General features: G+C 42.9%; 1 protein-coding gene across 12 annotated transcripts; it reads left to right on the top strand.

Annotated features, from left to right (window-relative positions):
* Nucleotides 1-103: 103 nt before the first annotated feature.
* LOC123869650 (remodeling and spacing factor 1) lies at nucleotides 104-18,354 on the top strand. 12 transcript variants are annotated; one of them, XM_045912639.1, is made up of 27 exons: nucleotides 104-457; nucleotides 536-723; nucleotides 1,551-1,747; nucleotides 2,143-2,266; nucleotides 2,618-4,089; nucleotides 4,163-4,233; nucleotides 4,423-4,652; nucleotides 5,085-5,250; nucleotides 6,080-6,181; nucleotides 6,736-6,899; nucleotides 7,510-7,681; nucleotides 8,032-8,153; nucleotides 8,325-8,444; nucleotides 8,828-8,949; nucleotides 9,373-9,482; nucleotides 9,865-9,967; nucleotides 10,192-10,429; nucleotides 10,763-11,000; nucleotides 11,596-11,677; nucleotides 12,581-12,678; nucleotides 13,032-13,075; nucleotides 13,305-13,631; nucleotides 13,871-13,946; nucleotides 14,675-14,774; nucleotides 15,556-16,723; nucleotides 16,958-17,015; nucleotides 17,094-18,354. In XM_045912639.1, exons 1-27 carry the CDS (start codon nucleotides 313-315, stop codon nucleotides 18,053-18,055), a joined length of 6,999 nt encoding a protein of 2,332 aa, XP_045768595.1. In that variant the 5' UTR covers nucleotides 104-312; the 3' UTR covers nucleotides 18,056-18,354. The 12 variants fall into 12 exon arrangements, with proteins under 12 accessions (XP_045768595.1, XP_045768596.1, XP_045768594.1 ...); XM_045912640.1 differs by lacking the exon at nucleotides 16,958-17,015 and having other exon boundaries at nucleotides 15,556-16,851; nucleotides 17,320-17,364; nucleotides 17,443-18,354; XM_045912638.1 differs by having other exon boundaries at nucleotides 15,556-17,163; nucleotides 17,320-17,364; nucleotides 17,443-18,354.
* Nucleotides 18,355-18,569: the final 215 nt, after the last annotated feature.

Genomic DNA, 18,569 nt, shown 5'->3' with positions numbered 1-18,569 from the left:
GTTTTTATTTGAATTATACACCCTGTTCAGTTGTATATTATTTCCAATGTATAATCTGTGGTATTTTCTTTAGTCTGTGGTTTAAGAAGTTTGAAAAATAATCCGTTGTCTATGGTAGCGATGGCTGTCATTGAGTTTTATTTTATTATTTTAGGAAAATAGGGAATGAAGCTTTCAGTGATTGTAGAATGATATTTTCGTGAATCATGTACATGTTTTCTAATAATCTAATAGTAGTAAGTGTAACTATAATCTACCGGTAGTGAAAATCACTCAGCGATGATAAGTAAAAAGGCTTAATAATTGACGACGATGGCGTCTGATGGAGAAATTTCATGTACGAATGATCCTAATTTCGCCGTTATCTACTCCTTCTTGAAAGTATTTGGTAAATTGTATAATCTAGACGTCCCTACGATAGCCAAATTGCAAGAATTAATAGAGAACACCCAGGAAGGTGAGTTAACATTCTGCGGTATTCACATACAATATAAACAAACTTGGCAAACATGTTGAGAGTGTTTTGTTCTTTTAGTGCTCGATCCGTTGAGGGAGCTCCACTTACGGCTATTGCGCCGTGCGTTGAAATCTGTCCAGAGCAATCGATGGGAGAGGTCCCTCATCAAGTTTTGTCACCAACAGAGGTACCACCAAGAGGCCTGGGAAATAGAAAGGTTTTCATACAAGAAAGCTAGCACTCAAGTCAAGTTGCGGATATTGAAAGTAAGTGACTCAGTGTTTTTTTTTAAGATCATTAGCCATTTATTACCTTTCATGCTAGGTTTATGAGTTTAATGTTGAAATGAAATGAATTTATTTATGTCATGTAGCACAGCTTGTGCCACTTATGAAATGTCAAGACTCTACCACCAATTTGGAAAGAAAATTCTACTGAGAAGAGCTTGCAAGAAACTCAGCAGTTGCTCTTTTTAAAAAACAAAATATCACAGTGATAATCATTATATTACAATACATAAGCACTAATTTGTGGGCTTCTGAATGCAAAGCCAACCTTCTAATCTTAACTTAATGGGTTTTCTTAATTTTCATTCTAGTTGCTTCTAAATCATAAATGGTTTGCACATTGTTTTGCAGGAAGAGCGTAATTAATACAACATACATTTTTTTTTTTTTTTTTTGGTTCTTCTCTAAATGTTATTTCTTATGATGATGGATGGATGGAGCAGTTGTTTTCCTTGTCTCCCTATCTTTGGCTGTTGCCTTGATATGGTTCCACAAGAGTCCCACTCTTTTAATGTCTGCTTCAATGGACCTCCTCCAGGTGTTGATTATTTGTTGCTCATCATACAAAATCCAATGGAATTTATTTTTAGTAAATAATTTGACTACTTTTACTATTTAGGTACTGATGATCTCTTCATCTTCTTTTCTTTATTGGTGGCATGATATACTAGGTCAACAAAAAGTACCCTATAGGTTTTCTTGACTGACATAACAGATAGACAGACAACAAAGTGATCCTATTAGGGTTCCTTTTGGACCTTGGCCTAAACTCTGCACAGAATTATTACAAGATAATACTTTTCCAGTTATTGCTAGAATATCAGTTCACATGTCACCCCAAGTTCAAAGCAGCGGTGAGTGGCATATCATGCCAGGATCTGCGTCTGGAGCCGGTGGGCAGAGACAAGCAGGGCTGTGTGTACTGGCTGCAGGTGGACCACGAGGCCAACCTGTGCCTCTACCGCGAAGACCAGGATGAGGAGACGTGGCAGCTGATAGCTAGGTATGCGATAAATATTGGTAAACATATTGAAGGCTTCAAGTGCTTTATCTAAAATTGGTAGAGGTCATCTAAACTTTTTGGATGTCAATATAAAACTAAAAAATCTAAACTTAACCAAAATAAAACTATAAAAACTTACAGATTGTGGATTGTTGTAAAATCATTGTGTTACATGCTCTGTACATGCAATTGTGCAAACAAATGTTTTTGATCTTTTAAAATTTTAAATAATCCTTGAACATTGAAACAAGATTTTTCTATAGGTTTGCATTTAATAAAAACTTTTAACTTGTTGCAAGACATCTTTAATGTTTGGGAGTATTTAAAAAAAATTGAGTACTTCTTACTTGTATGTCTCAGAACCTATAGAGTAGAATTGAGTATTATATTTTCAGCAATCGAGAAGAGTTGGTAAAAATCATAGGGCAACTTAAGAGCGGGGAAGAGATTACTCCATCAATCGTGTCCAACAACAATGAGGACTCCAGCAGTGCAGATGTGGTGCCGCCACAAACAGAGGTAAATACTAACTTTTGAACTGATTACACATATCTTGCCCACATTTTTTTTAAAATTAAATACCATATTTATAAATAATATTCCTATAAAGTTGATACACATAATACAACCTCACTTCACATCTATTTAGGCATGCACTTTACAACTACTAGAAGCAATAAACATATAAAATAGTAATGCCACATTTGCTAGGCCATTGCATGTGGCAGACTCAGCATTCACTAAGTATTCATCAAGTAGTGGCACAATTACCCAGTTTACTGCCCTGCAGAATAAACAATTAGCTGATATATTTAGGCTAAGGCAAATGTGTAATATGAGTGTTCTCAAACTATTTAAGATATCTTTCAGCCTCCAAAATCGTCAGATGTTGATGAAGAAAATGAAGAAGAGTTCCTAAGTCCTGAATCTGAGTCTGAACACGAAAGCGACGATCATAAAGAACAAGGTAAATCTGAAGCACCTCTAGAGAGTAATGATAATAAGCAAGCAGAAGTAGTGAAAGAAAACAGTGATGTAGATTGTACTGATAATAATAGCAATATAGAATGTAAGGATCATGTAAAAGACACTAATGAAACAGAGTCTAGTGGCAATGTAAATATAGAATCAGAAAAAAAATCAGAGGAAACTATTCCAGAAAACAATAAGAAGGAAGAAAACGAAGAACAGAAAGATGAAACTGAAACAGCAAAAGAAGAAGAAGTGAAAGAATCGGTTAGTGAAGCAATAGAAGAACCTGTTATGATTATAAAAGGAGAAGGAAGTGGTGCTGATTGCGAAAGTGCATATTTCTTTGGTGAGGAGATCTCTGAACCTGTGATGTATTTTTACGGTGATGGCTATGGATTCGAAAATGATACTGGCAACCCTGAAGCAATAAAACAAGATACAAATGAAACGAAAACTGAAGAAGAAACCCCGCCCGAGGAATGTAACGGCGAAAACCATGTCACCGTGTCCAGTAAAAAGACTAAACGAAAAAGTGTTAAATTGAAAAGTAAAATGCCAGCCAACAAACGTACTTTAAAAAAGAAACCTAATGATTCTGCAGAAACTTTAAAAACAGATTGCAAGAAACATTGTAAACGAGATTTAGACAAATCGAATGGTTCAAATTCCAATTCTCGTGTTGATAAAAAAAGAGATAGCAGCTTAAACGATAAAAGTACGACAGACTGTGAAAATGCAAATAAAAGTAGAAAAAAGAAGCTTAGAGGCAAAGTAAAGAAAAAACAGGTCACACAGAAGGTTAAAAGGAATCTGAGTAAAGATCCTTTAAACTCTGTGTCAGAATCTGACAACTGTCAGAATAATAAAAACAGTATTATAGAGAAGAGGAAAAGTAGTCTCTCTTCTGATCAAGGTGAGGAAAATAGTGAAAATGAGAAAGAAAAAAGTGCAGATGAGATAGTTAAGCCAGATGACGACTTGCCACCTAAAAAATTACGTTTAGCAACCTCCGCTGAATTCGTGAACGTACAACATTCCAATGATTTGTCTGACCACAAAGAAGATGCAAATTCACACGAAAACAATGAGAACTACAATTCAAATGCAAATTTAGTTACGGATCCTTTATCTAGTAGGAAGAAAATTAAAGCCAGGAAGGGCAAATTTAAAAAGAAACATTTTGTAAAGTCCAATGACAATAAAAGTGATAAAGCTAGTGATAAGAAGTCGAGTAAAGCAGTCAAAAGGTCGTTATTAAATGCGAATGCAAGTGACAAAAGTGAATCTCAGAGTGAAAGCGAGGAAGAGGAAGCGGCAACTTGTGGCAAAAGGTTGAAAATCAAACCTAAGAAGATAAACACATCCAGCAGGTAAACTAAAAACAATTATTAATTTATATGGCATACCTCTTTTGTCAGGAGTTAAAGATTTTTTCTTTTGTAGAAAAAAAGTGGAAGCGAAACTTTTGGCCAAGGGTTCAAGTGAGTCTGAAGAGGAGACCCTTCATAATTTAGGTATCTATTTTGAAAAATTACTTTTTACTTTAAATAATTCAGTTTAAATTTTATTTTTTACTTTCATTCTTTTGTGTTGTGTTAGTAATATTTTATATCTTAAGAAAAATAGTCAAAAATATTTTTTGGAGAAATAATACAAATTTATGCGGAATCAACACTGAACATTATTGGTTTTAAAATTGGCAGCAGGTAAAAAGTCAGCAAAGAAGAATTTAATAAAAAAGAAGCCAAAAAGCAAAGAAAAAGGTAAAGACAAGTCGAAACAACCAGCGAAGGCGACGGAAGAGGTGGACGCGGACGGAACCCCCGTGCGACAGTCGCGTCGCATCGCGCAGATGAAGATCAAGGAGGAAGCTGATCGGCGGCATCTGGAGGAGGTGGCATTGCGGGAACTCAAGATGATACATAAGAAGAAGGTAAGACATACTTGCGATTATTTTGTCGCGTTGTAGATTTTTACGACGTATGAAGATCAAAGAGGCCGACAAATGGAGGAAGTGGCGTTGCAGGAACTGAGAATGACACATAACAAGGTAAGATACAGTTGTGATTATTTTGTCGCTTTGTTGATATACTACAGAGTCCCTGTATCAATCGGTCTTCGCCGATCTTATGTGACTGCCGCCATTTTGAATTTCCTTGCAGGTGCTTGTGGCTGTACCTGTACCTGGTACAGCAGGATTTTCATGGTTCTGTTTCTCAAGATGGAGGCTACGCTTATGAATTAGGGGGAGGGGGGGCGGCAGTGTCCTGTGTTAAGGTTGTTTTAAAAAAAAGTGAACAAATCATTTTATGTTTTATATGTATTGTTTCTTTACTATCCTTAAAAAAAAACTTTTTGTTACTAGTCCAAGGATGATGAAGAGGAATGGCGGGCTAGCGGCTGTAGTTCAGAATCTGACACAAAAAAGCGTAAAAAGCACAGCGCGACGTGGCGGGCGTCCGACTCCACGGGACCTGATGCTGACAGCGACTCCGAACCGCTGTTTGACCACTACGAGCCGGAGCCTGATTGTAAGTACAGCCCTAGCTTGAAAGCGAGAAAAGGAGTCAGTCTTTGCTCAGTCTTCAGACACTGTTAAAACGTGACAGCGTTAGCATGAATCTGTCTCGTTTTAGCTGAAACTTACATCTGAGCAATATCAAAGTATACTATAGATCTCAGCCTTGGTGTTTTGGCACATGCAATGTTTCCACATCCACATTTTGATTTTCAAATATTACCATAAGAGACTAATTCTTATTCAGAGTCTTATAAAAAAGTCTTATTCAGAGATGCAGCCCTTGCAGCCCTGGGCCTCCAACAGGTTTAATCCGCCGCTAGTGCAATGAGTGATGACACCTAAGTATCACACTACACACTATTAACTGAAACTGTGTGTGTGTATAGTGTTTGTATGTTCGTTACTCTTTCACGCCAAAACTACTGAACGGATTTGGTTGAAATTTGGAATGGAGACAGATTATACTCTGGATAAACACATAGGCTACTTTCTGTCCTGGAAAATCTAAAGAGTTCCCATGGAATTTTTAAAAACCTATATCCACGCAAACAATATCGCGGGCATTAGCTAGTATTATAAAAGTTAAACTGTGTGTGTGTGTTATGTTCGTTACTTTTTCACACCAAAATTACTGGACGGATTTTGTTGAAATTTGGAATGGAGATAGTTTATAACCTTGATAAACATATAGGCTACTTTCTGTCTTAGAAAATCAAAGAGTTTCCACAGGATTATGAAAAACCTGAAACCACGCGGACAAAGTCGTGATATAAAAATTTCATGACCCATGTAAAATATGTTAAAAAAAAAATTGTAATGAATTCATGTATTGTCAACAGTGGAATTCAACAACAAATCAGATCACGAATTCTCCCCCGAGTCAGATCTGGAAGCTGAGGATTCTGCCCAGCCTCTCAAACTAGCCAGGACATTGCGGGAAGGTAAGGTTACATTGATTTTTGAATTATTATAGCCACATGCTTGACCAACAATCACATGTGATGGAAAGTGATGATGTGGCCTCAAATGGGACATGTTTACCTAGAAGATGCCTATTCACTCTAGTTTTAAAGGTACCAGGATTGTAATTGGTCTAATAGTCATCATAGTTTATTTATACAATTATACTTTGTATATACTTGCACCACCTACCTCTAATATCTATAGCTACGTCCTTTAAGGCCGCCTAATTGTACCTACCTGCCTATATTTTGTTGTGTTCTTCTGTACTAATTTTGTGGTATACAATAAAAGTACATTCATTCATACATTGATTCATACTTCCATACTAATATTATAAATGCGATTCGCAAAAGTATCTGTCTGTTTGTTTTGCTGTTTTACCGATTTTGCTGAAATTTGGTAAGCTTGCATACTGATGTATGCAAGCTTACCAAATTTACTTTTTAAATTTATTTAAACCTTTACCCTCACAAATGAACGTGTGCGGACAGTCCGATGTGCCGGTAGTAGTATTAAGTATTCTGTGCCCTAGGTGCGCGTAAAGAGGAAGGGTTCTGCGTGCGTTGCGGCAGCGCGGAGCAGCCGGAGTGGATCCTGCTGTGCGACGCGTGCGACGAGGGCTACCACGCCAGCTGCCTCAAGCCCATGCTGTTTGTGGTGCCCGAGGGAGACTGGTTTTGCCCGCCGTGTAACCATGTGAGTGAGATGGTGAAGCCTTGGATTCGCTACGGGACAAAATGCTGCTGTGTAGTGTGTAGCTATTGGGTAGAATGATAGCTACAATGTCCCGATTGCAATCACCTCTGATTGGTTGACGCTCGCTTACTATTGGCTACATTGTATTGTTGCAACAAAAATAGTATTAACCAATAACACCGATTGCGATTGCAATAATGATTGATGCCGGTTTTACGGGATCGATTTACTAAACATGATGCGGTATATAGAGGGATACAATACTTGCGGTGCGAAGACGTTGCGAGAACGACATCGCACCTCATGCGAATCCCACACAAGGACATATCAAAGACCAGTGTTCTCGGGACATTCACCCGAATAACTGTGGCAGTTTACTCAATGTGTCCCCTAGTGAATCCCAAGTTCTGTACCCCAGGTACAAAAAGACGAAGTTTTAGGCAGTTTTATGATGGCTTCGATTGGCCGATCGTTACGCCAATTTACTTTGTAACACCCACGAAATAATTTCCTTTCAAATAATAATACTGTATTGATATAAATTGTAGACATATTACATATTGTAGAATACAGTTTTATATATATATATTTTTTTATAATCACTTTGCAGGAAAGGCTAATATCAGCGTTAGAAAAAGAACTGACAAAATACGACGAGTTACTAGTGACCGTAGAAGCGGAGAGAGAGAGGAAGAAGTTAGAAGCCCCAGAGCAGGGCAGCGAAGAGGAGAAGCCTTCTGGAGATGAGAAGAAGAAGCAAGGGAGTGACGATGACTCCTCAGGTACATATATCATTCTTCTATATAGGAAAGAAAAAAATCAATTAAGTTAAGTGAGGTAAGTGAGTAATCAGTTAAGTGAGGGTTCTTCCCCGTATCTTGTAAGTGAACTTCTAAAATTTTGCATATCAGAGTTTTTTTGCGGAATCAAGCGCTTTTATTGGGCATACACGTTGACACTAACTAAAATACAATTTAGTGATAAGACCGTTTTTCTATTTATTTTTATTCTTTGTAAATAATGTTTTGTGTGGCAATAAAGGATATATCTATCCAAATCTTTAATGTCAGTTGATCCTAAAGCTTTGGCTTTCAGAAAGTGTTTACAAGATCTTTTTGTATTTGTCTGGTAGGCTCGGAGGGCAGTAGCGGCTGGTCGTCAGAGGAGGCCGTGTACCGCCTGCGCGCTCGGAAACAGTTGCCCGTGTCTTATCGCTCGCAGGAGTATGACCGGCTCATCAGCTCAGCCATCAAGGTATGAAGCACTTCCACATTTATGCCATAGACTCGGAGAGCAGTAGCGGCTGGTCGTCAGAGGAGGCCGAGTACCGTAAGACCTATGTCCAACAGTGGAAATCTCCCTGATGATGATAATCTTGAAAGCGCTTAGTGTAAAAATTAAACAATACTATTGTTACATTCACAGGAGGAGTACGTAGAACCGACCACCAGTGCGGGCAATCAGGGTCGCGGGAAGGACATATCGACCATTATTGAAGCAGCGGAAGAAGAGAAGTTGAAGGCTGAACGAGAAGCTATCGAGCAGGTAGTCAAGCATGATCTTTCATACAAGCGGCAATTGATTTTTGTTTTGTATAGATAACTGAGTGATACCCGCGACTTCGGGTTTTTAAAATCCTATGGAAACTGCTTTACCGGAATAAAAAGTTCCACGTTTTGCGTTGCAGAAGTTCAATTTATGGGATGTAAGTAAGCTACTTCTGTATCAAATTTCATATAAATCGGTTAAACTGATGGGCCTTTAAAGTATACCGTGGGAACTTTGATAAACAGCCTATGTCCATCCCCGGGATGTACGATAACTCTGTACTAAACACCAAAATCGGTTAAACGATTGGGTCGCGAAAAGCTAGCAGACAGACAGACACACTTTTGCGCTCACAATATTAAGTGTGGGTGTAATTTCAGGGTAAACCCGTAGAGTTCAAGAAATCAAAGAAAAAGCAACGCAGAAAGCCACGCAAGCTGAACTCACTTGAGGTGCCATCTGAGGATGACGACGAAACTGACGAGGACTTCAAGGATACGGGGTGAGTTCTACATATCGTCAAAGTGAACTATAGAATGAGGGAACTCTCCTGAGAATGTAGTACACCACTTATTAGTGGAATGTGTTCGTAACGACGCGGAGCGATGGGAGGTATTCACTCGATTTTCCAGGCTTCGCCAGATTGGCGGCTGTAACGGAGCCCTATCCTAACCTCAATCGGATGAGGCTAGGGCTCTGTTACGGTTGTACAAGGCCTTACGCAAGTAAGTGGTTTTATAAATGTAGATAGATGCCTTACGGAGTGACATATTTCGAAAAAAAAAATAAGCGAACACTCGATTTGATCCTGTACCAACGATAATATGTCTATTACGATATGACGATACGACTATTAACTAAATTAAACTCGCTTAATATATCAGTTGCTTATTATAAATATGTAATAATTTTTGCTTGATTCCAGAATGGAATCTTCGTCAGAGGAAATATCTTCTTCCGCTGAACGGGATAGCTCCGGATCTCATTCGTCGGATCAACCCATCCGGCGAATTTGCAGACCGGAGAAAAAGAAAGGTTAAAACACGTCCGTCTTGGATTTCAAAACGAATGTTATTTTTCTAATCAACACCCCGAAAATCCTATGAGATGACACCTATCTTGATTACTTAAAAAATAAGCTTGCTATCTAGGTTTTCAAAATGAACGTCATTCTCATAATCAGCACCTGGAAACTCCTTGAAATGACACCTACATCGATTTATCAAAAAAAAATTGTTGGACATCTTCAATTTCAAAACAGACGTCATTTTCATTCAGCAACCCGAAACTTCTGTGAAATGACACTTATTTCGTTTTCTCAAAAATAAAACACGTTGGCCATCTTGGACTCCAAAAACTTTTACTCTAAAAATATTTTTCAATGTACTTTGGTAAAATCAAAATTGAAATTTTACAGATCGTCAAAAATTAATAGAGTCATCTCCGGAAGTGAAGAAAAAGAAGGGCGTTTTCGACGACAGCTCTAGTGAGTCCGCCGGCGCTAAGGAGTGGTCCAACAAGTGAGTATGATTGAGCCAACAAGAAAAACCTTTTCCATCTTCATAGTACCTATTCACTCCCTTTACAACCTCTCGCACTGCCAAGGATCACGGGTAGAAATCTCTTATATAATCTTATAATATCTAATAGATAAGTGCTTCCCTGTCCACTTTTTCTCTTTATTGTTACAACTTTCTTTAAAGTAAGTAATAAACGTAAAATAAACTTCAAAATAATTTTGTAGATCAAAATCGTCAAAATCAAAGTCCCGACCACCGAAAAAACGAGACAAACGGGACAAGTCGAAGAAGTCCCGCAAACGTAGCGGTCTCACTCAGTACGACGCGGAAGGGAACGTCATTCGAGCGCGCGTGACGTACGGCGGCCTGAGCGACGACGACGTCAACGACTGGTCGCCCAAACACCGCACGCGCCAGAAGAAGATCAACTACACCGAGATGCCCAACACTGAGTCAGAGGATGTGAGTATCCTCCCGAGTAAATCCCGTGGAAGTCTGATTTTCCGGGATAAAAATATATATTTGTACATCTATGGTTGAAGTGGATATAAGCTATCTTTTTACAAAATAGATGATATTTGCGAATTGGTCAGCGTGGATTTAGGTTTTTAAGAGTCCTGTACGAACTCTTGGATTTTCTGAAACAGAGTAGCCTATGTCCTGCCTTGGTATGCAAGCTGTGTCTTTACCAAATTTCGTCAAAAACAGTTAAACGGAAGCACCGTGAATATCTAGTAGACAGACACACTTTCGCATTTATAATATGGATTTATGAGCTCTCGATATCTATTTTAGGAGATGCACAAGTCGAGCGGCAAGCACATGCCGGACAGTTCAGACGAGTTCAAGATAGACGACTCTGACGTCACGTCTGACTCCGACTGCGAGCGTGCGAAGCGGCGCCGCGACCAGGAGGATGAAGAGCGGCAGAAGGCGATGTCGGACCTGGCTACCAAAACTGCGGTAGTTCCTCTCCAGAAGCTGCCGGATGGAGTCACTTCCATCAAGACTGAGGAAACTGAACCAACGCCGGGTAAGTGCCAAAGCAACCAGCAGATTTCCAACTTAGATGGAACAAGTTTTAGCAAGCATCCTTTTTGGGCTACGTAGTAAGGTAAGTGCTTGCAAAGTTTCTTGTCTAAAGCAGTCTTTCTTCACCAGGGAAAAATGGTAGGGATCTCCCAAAGGAGCTTTAAATTTTCATAGTTTAGCTCATCTTAGACGCGACTAAGAAGATGACGAGCGGCAAAAGGCGATATGCCTGCGCAGAAATCAAATTTTTGAATGGCGTGAAAATCTCAGCCAATCATAGCGCCCGTCCGTCCGCTATTGGTTGTTCCCTTCGTCATGTTTTGTAAGCGCGAATTATAAGCGAAATAGCATGAGCTGTTGTTCTTATTTAAAGTCTTTAACGTCAAGTAATAAGATCTATATTTCATTGATGTACATTCGATTTTAGTCAGCGTTAGTTTGCGCTTTTTTGGGCAAACGACTTTGCCGATGCGACTTATAAAACTAATACAGTACCTAGGTCACATCCGCATTTCAATATGAACAACGCCTGCGCTAGGTAGTTATCAGTTATTCAGCAAACAATATTTTAAGTGATTACTATGTTATATTTTCAGAAGGTCAAGAAAATCAAGTAACGCCGATAAGACCGCCGAGGCCTCTACGCGGTAGAGGCAGTAGGGGTGGTCGTGGAAGCCGGTAAGTGTTTTTATGTTTCTTCAAATTGTTTTTAGTAAAAAATATCGAGCAAACGATTAGGCGGATCACTTGATGTATAGTGATTACCGCCGCCTATGTATGCTATTCTCGAAAAATGTCTTCACTGACGTCATGAAACTTTTTTGTTCGTACGCCCATTATGTACCTGAGAAGACCAATGTTGCAACTTGCATTTCATGCCATCAAGCTTTTCTCGTCAAAGGTTCTGCTTAGGTATAATATAATGATAATAATTACCCTAGTGATAAGCTGACCAAAAATGAAAATGAACTTCTCCATTGTTGATTGAATTTTCACAAGAAAACCGTCACAAAAATATATTTTTTTATGTCCTCGACTACCAGTCCCCGTGGCTTCATGAGATAAACTATTGCGTTACCGTAACTGTAGGGTTATAAGCAATAAATTAACATACATTAGAACTCTATTGGTTATCAGGCCAGAGTTCATACAAAAATGCCCATGGTCCTTTGACAGCTATCGCTTTGGACGAGTTCGAGCGTCCCTATTGAAAATTGTAAAAATGTACGTTTATTTTGAAGTTTGTTAGTAAATAGGTTAGTTGTAGATATAGGTTAGAATTAAGAAGTGTTCCGTGGCGCCACCCGAATCGGGGTTCCGGCTGAAAACCAGAGCTGTATGTTTTTGTGTATGGGCAAGGCATACAGCATTTATGCTGAGTTGGGACTTTTTTTTTCGGGTTGTGCCACACATGACACAGTTTATTCCGACGCTTTTTTTGCTTGAGGTCTTTTGACTTTACTGCTCAAGTATTAGAGACGCTGGGATAACCTAACTCGTAATGTATGGCACAGTTTTAAAAAATAAACGTTTTTTCTTTTTTTTTTTAATCCTTTTATAAGCAAAAACCTATAATGTCAGGGGTCCACGCGGCGGTCGCGGCGGGCGCGGCGGCTCGTCCTGCGCGGCGCCGGCGGGCGACGACGCGCTCGCCAAACTCGTCGGCGTCAAGATCAAAGGTGAGCCATTATTGAACATAGACTGATCCCACGTACGCAATGCATGCAATCGATGGCGTGCAGGTCAAAAAGGCATAAAAGCATTTCCCCTTGTTGAAATGGCTAATACTGGCTTCACTATGACTTGTCCCCTGCCGTTTTATTGGCACAATTGCTGGTTTCTAGAACTAAGGGTTTATTATTGTGCGATTTGCAATGGTGCCAACATCATGGGACAAGTTATAGTGAAGGTTTAGTTGCCTACGACAGAATATTTGATAAGAAGTGACGCGCCGCGCAGCGCTGTTGTAATGTGGTCCGACCTTTAGTAGTACTGAAAGAGGTTCTCAAGTTAAAGAGTTTTCTTTTTTCAGATCTAAAACCGGATGGAGATGCGGGTCCATTACGACCGAATCAGGTGAAAATTTATTTCAAATTACGGTAATATTAATATATCAAAAATTTAAATCTAAGTTCTGTTGTGTATTCTAAAAATCTTGTTCAAAACGTTTGCATGAATATTTATAAGGATAGTTTAAAAAACAATCACATGAATGTGATTATGAAAATCTTTTAAAAAGTGAGATTTTTAGGGATAAAAGCTAAAACCACATTCTCTCTCAATATCTAGATATCTCGTTTTTCAGGTCGAGCGTGAAAAGAAGAGGCAAGAGCGCGAAGCGAAACTAGCCGAGAAAGAGGCACGGAAACAAGAAAGAATACAGAAAAAAGAAGAGAAGGAGAAACTAAAGGAACTTAAAGCCAAAGAACGGGAAGAGAAACGCCTCGCAAGACTGGCTCTACAAGAGAGCAAGAAGATGAAGAAGGAAAAGCCAGATTTCATGGGGCCGATGGGGTACGGGCCTCCGATGCGGCCGATGCAGCCGGACCGGCCATATGGGAACAGTCCCATGGGGCCGAGGCATCCAGGCGATTACCAGGATCAACGGTTTCCAGCTACGCCTCGATTGCAGGTATTTTATTTTTGAAAAGAGTTCTTGACAACGGTGCCTGATGTGTTTGAGCGTCTTTCTTTGATGAAAAATTATTATAAGATGACCTGACAGTTATCCTGCAAGTTTAATTTTTACTGAAATAGTTGTTCTTTGGAGCATGTTGTTACTATCAAGCGCCACATCTAGTGGAACATTTATATCGTTGGATGATGGAAAATCTCATCGTCACGCGGTCAGTGAAAACGTTGTGTTTGTAGGTTCGCGCCGAGCTGCGAGGCATTGCCACGCCGGAAGACCGCCGCCCCGACCAACTCCACCCCGCTATGAGAGAAGGTACAAATTCACATTTACATCCCCTAAATAACACTTACAAGCATAATGTATGAGTCGATTAGATACTCGCAAGTATATAATTGGCACCGATAGATATAGAGTATATGATATAGAGTATTCGCATCTTTTTCCTAATAATGTAATAAGAAAAGGACAGACAAACCTAAATAAATAATTTAGAACTGTCAAACCTTGTGGTTTAGCTGCCAGTTGTTATTGCGTGAAAGAATAATAAACACACATACATAACAACAAACTTTCTCCTTTATCCACACTAACTAATATCATCCCAATTCTTAATATAATATTATAAATGTGAAAGTGTGGATGTTTGGATGTTTGTTACTCAATCACGCAAAAACTACCGGACAGATTTGGCTGGGAATGGAGATAGATTATACCCCAGATTAACACATACGCTACTTTTTATCCCGGAAAATCAGTTCCCGCGGGATTTTGAAAAACGTAAAACCACGCGGACGAAGTTGCCGGCATCAGCCAATATAGAAATAAAGTTTGTCTGCAGGAAGTAATTTCTGGAACTACTGAACCGATTTTGAAAATTATTTCACCAATAGAATGGCTATAGCCTTCCCGAGTAACATACGCGGTTTTATTTTCAAGCACCCGTGCGAAGCCGAGGCGGGTCGCTAGTTAACGTATTAATATTAGTGTGATTTATTAATATATATCATCATTCATCATTCACACATTATTGAACATTTTAGGTACTTTGTCCGTAGCGGGATCACCTCAGCCGTTCAAGCCGGTCACCGAAGAGCCCAGTATTATAACACGCATGCCGCATATGATCAACCAACAATACAGGTAATATTCCACGATATTAAAGTCTTCATTTCAACCAAAGCTCAACCGGTAAAGGAGTGGACTGAAAACCGAAAGGTCGACGGTTCAAACCCCGCCCGTTGCACTATTGTCGTACCTACTCCTAGCACAAGCCTGACGCTTAGTTGGAGAGGAAAGGGGAATATTAGTCATTTGACGTGGCTAATATTCTTTTTTTAAAAAAAATTAAATGAAAGTTAATAAATAGTGACGTTGTTTTTTTTTTATTTTTATGTACAGACTAGTGCTTGGCTGAAATCAGACCTGATGGCAAGTGATGTAGCCTAAGATGGAGCGCGCTTGCCTAGAAGTTGCCTATTCACTCTTAACTTGAAGCTCGTTATGTACCAGCGAAAAGAACAAGAAAGCGGGTAGTTCAATACCTACTGCCTGTGGCAGCTCGAACTTTATTTTAGCACTGCGGTCCCGTCGTGACCACGACTCGTGCAACGGTCCAAATATCGATAATTCAAAATTATCGTATTCATTGTGGTATTGTATGTACCCGTTATTTAATTTAAATTATAATAAGGCTTCATTCTTTTAAGATTTGTAAAGAAATGTTTAGACCTTTTACATGCTGACAGGAGACTCCACAATCCCGCTCTAAGTGTTTGAGACAAGAGCTGCAGCCACTGATGTTTTGTCACTATTGCGTACAATTGAAATAGCACCTCTACTGTAATGAAATAACGCCTTTTGAGATTTGTTATTGCAAAACTAATCTTAAAAAAAAATGAGTTTTCTGTAATTCTCATTGCAGAGGTTCGATGATGTACTCGCCGGGCAACGCGCCATACCGCGGGCAGGGCATGTACCAGATGCACCCCTCCCACCCCCCGCACCCCGCGCTCAACGCACCGCGCCACAACTACCAGTACTACCAGCACCTGCAGGCCGGCCCCTACCGCGCGCCCCCGCACGCCCTGCACCGCCCCGCCTCGCCGCAAGCCATGCCCTACCCGCCGATGCAGCACCGCGCACCGCCGCCCGGGCCCCCGCCGCCGCACATGCGCCCGGCGCCCTTCCCGCGCCCCGACCACTCGCCGCACCCGCCGCACCTGCGGCACGGCCCGCCCGCACCGCACGCCGCGCCCCTCCGCCCGCCGGCCGTCATGAGCCTGCGCGCCGCGCCGCCCGCCCGCACGGCCGAGGGCCCCTCCGGATCTCCGGCGCCCCAGCCCACTCCCCCGCCCAACTCGGCGCCGGAGGACGACAAGGAGCCTCCGATCAAGATCAAAGCGGAGGTGAAGACCGAGCCCGAGTACCAGTCGCCGCCGGGCTCGCCCGCGCAGCGCTCGCCCGAGCCGCCCAAGTCGCACCCCAAGATCAAGCACACGGAGACCAAGGACGGCCGCCCGCGCTTTCCGCTCGGCCCCTACGCGCCGCACTACGCGCCCTACGGCCCCTACGCGCCGCCGCCCGACGCGCAGCTGCTGCAGGCGCCGCGACCGCCCGGCCCGCCACAGCGCGCGCCGCCCGACATGCGCCAGTACATGCCGGGCTACCCCTCCGACGCGAAGCCCGGGGACCCGCGTCCGCAGCACCCCGACCGCCCCATCATGCACGACATGACTCGCCCGCCGGGCCCCGAGCGCTCCATCATGCACGACCTGTCTCGCCTCGGACCCGAACGGCTCGGAATGCACAACGTGCCCCGCCCGCAAGCGCCCGACAGGCCCGTCATGCACGTTATGTCGAGGCCGCCCAGTCTGGACCGGCCGCCCGCGCACGATGCGCCGAGGCCGCCCGGTCCCGACCGGCCGATGTTGCACGATGCGTCGAGGTCCCCTGGCGACGATCGGTCGATGATGCGGGAAGCGCTCCGGCTTGGCCCCGACAGGGAGAGCATGCACGATATGAACAAACCTCCGGGACCGGATCGACTGTCCGCACACGACATGTCGAGACCGCAAGGCGGTGACAGACCCATGCCCGATATGTCGAGGCCCCCAGGATCAATTCGGCCGCTGCACGATATGCCGAGGCCCCCGGGACCGATTCGGCCGCTGCACGACATGTCGCGACCACCCGGGGGAGACCGACCGATGCATGACATGTTGAGATTTCCCGGGGGGCATCGCCCAATGCATGACATGTCGAGACATCCCGATGGAGATCGACCGGTGCATGACATGTCAAGACTTCCCGTGGATGGTCGATCGATGCATGACATGTCCAGACCTCCCGGGGGCGACCGACCGATGCATGACATGTCGAGACATCCCGGTGGAGATCGACCGGTGCATGACATGTCAAGACCTCCCGGGGAAGATCGATCGATACATGACACGTCAAGACTTCCCGGGGGAGACCGACCGATGCATGACATGTCAAGACCTCCCGGGGAAGATCGACCGATGCATGACATGTCAAGACTTTCCGGGGGAGACCGACCGATGCATGACATGTCAAGACATCCCGGGGGAGACAGATCCATGCATGACATGGCGAGACCGCCTGGAGGAGATCGGCCAGTACATGACATGTCAAGACCTCCCGGAGATCACCTAATCCATGACAGTATGTCGAGACCGCCTAGTGTTGATCGACAAATACACGATATGTCGAGGCCCCCCAGCGGAAATCGCCCGGTTCACGATTTGTCGAGGCCCCCCAGCGGGGAGCGCCCGATACACGAGATTTCCAGGCCCCCCAGCGGAAATCGCCCGATCCACGATATGTCGAGGCCCCCTAGCGGAGATCGTGCGATCCACGATATGTCCAGGCCCCCTAGTGGCGATCGGGCGATGCTAGAATTGCCGAGACCCCCTAGCGGGGGCCTTCCGATTCATGACATGTCGAGGCCCCCCAGCGGTGACCGCCCGATCCATGACATGTCGAGGCCCCCCAGCAGCGATCGCGCGCTGCAAGACATCGCGAGAGCTGGCCACATGCACGACATGGGTCGGGCGGCGGGGCCGCGGGGCCCCGTGCCCGACATGATGCGCGCGCCGCCGCCCGAAAGGCTGATGGGCCACGAGCTGCCGCCGCACTACCCGTACGTGCGGCCGGCGCCGCGCGCGCCGCTGCCGCCCTTCGCGCCCTACCCCGACGTGCACCGCATCGACAAGCCGCCCGAGCGCCCCGCGTCCGCAGAGCGCGCCTCGGAGTCCCCCGGGGCCTCGCCGCGCGCGTCGCCGCCCGAGCCCAAGTTCGAGCCACAGCGCGTCAAAGAGGAGGCTGGGCGCGAGGAGGGTAGCGTGTTCGGGGGCCTCGTTAGCTACTTTTCGAGCCAGCGGGAAGATGAGCTGGACGCGTGAGGCCCCCGGGGGCCCCGCGCTGTACATATTACATAGATAATTTTATTTATATCGCCGCGATAGGCGCCTAGTGACGTACGCTATGTATGATATTTTATGAAGTTGACATATAGGTTCTTGGAAGTTTAAATGAGTCTTTTTGGTCTCGAATAGAAACGATGTATTATTAATTATTATATTATTTTGTTTATTTTAAGCGAGATTTATTTATATACAAAACGAAAAGTACTTACACAGTATACTCTGAATTCTAATAAAGATCGATTATTTCATTTTGCAAATAAATGTTTTCTTTTAAATGTTTGCTTTCATTATTGTATTCCTGTTACTGTAAGAGAATATTTGCCTTTTGCAAAAAGATGTAGGTTTGTATATTATGTATTTAAATGGAATAATTTTTAATTTTTTTTTAAATCTAGAATATTTATTGAGAATTTGTTCAATTTTTTTAATTAATGACCTATGTTTAGAATATATTATTGTAGCGTTGGTTTTAATTTATTGGAGGACAGTA

The sequence above is a fragment of the Maniola jurtina genome, chromosome 11 (assembly GCF_905333055.1).
Source record: "Maniola jurtina chromosome 11, ilManJurt1.1, whole genome shotgun sequence".
In the NCBI taxonomy this organism is placed as follows: Eukaryota; Metazoa; Arthropoda; class Insecta; order Lepidoptera; family Nymphalidae; genus Maniola; species Maniola jurtina.
Note: the sequence above shows the minus strand (reverse complement) of the source record. Positions and strands in the feature narration are given on the sequence as shown.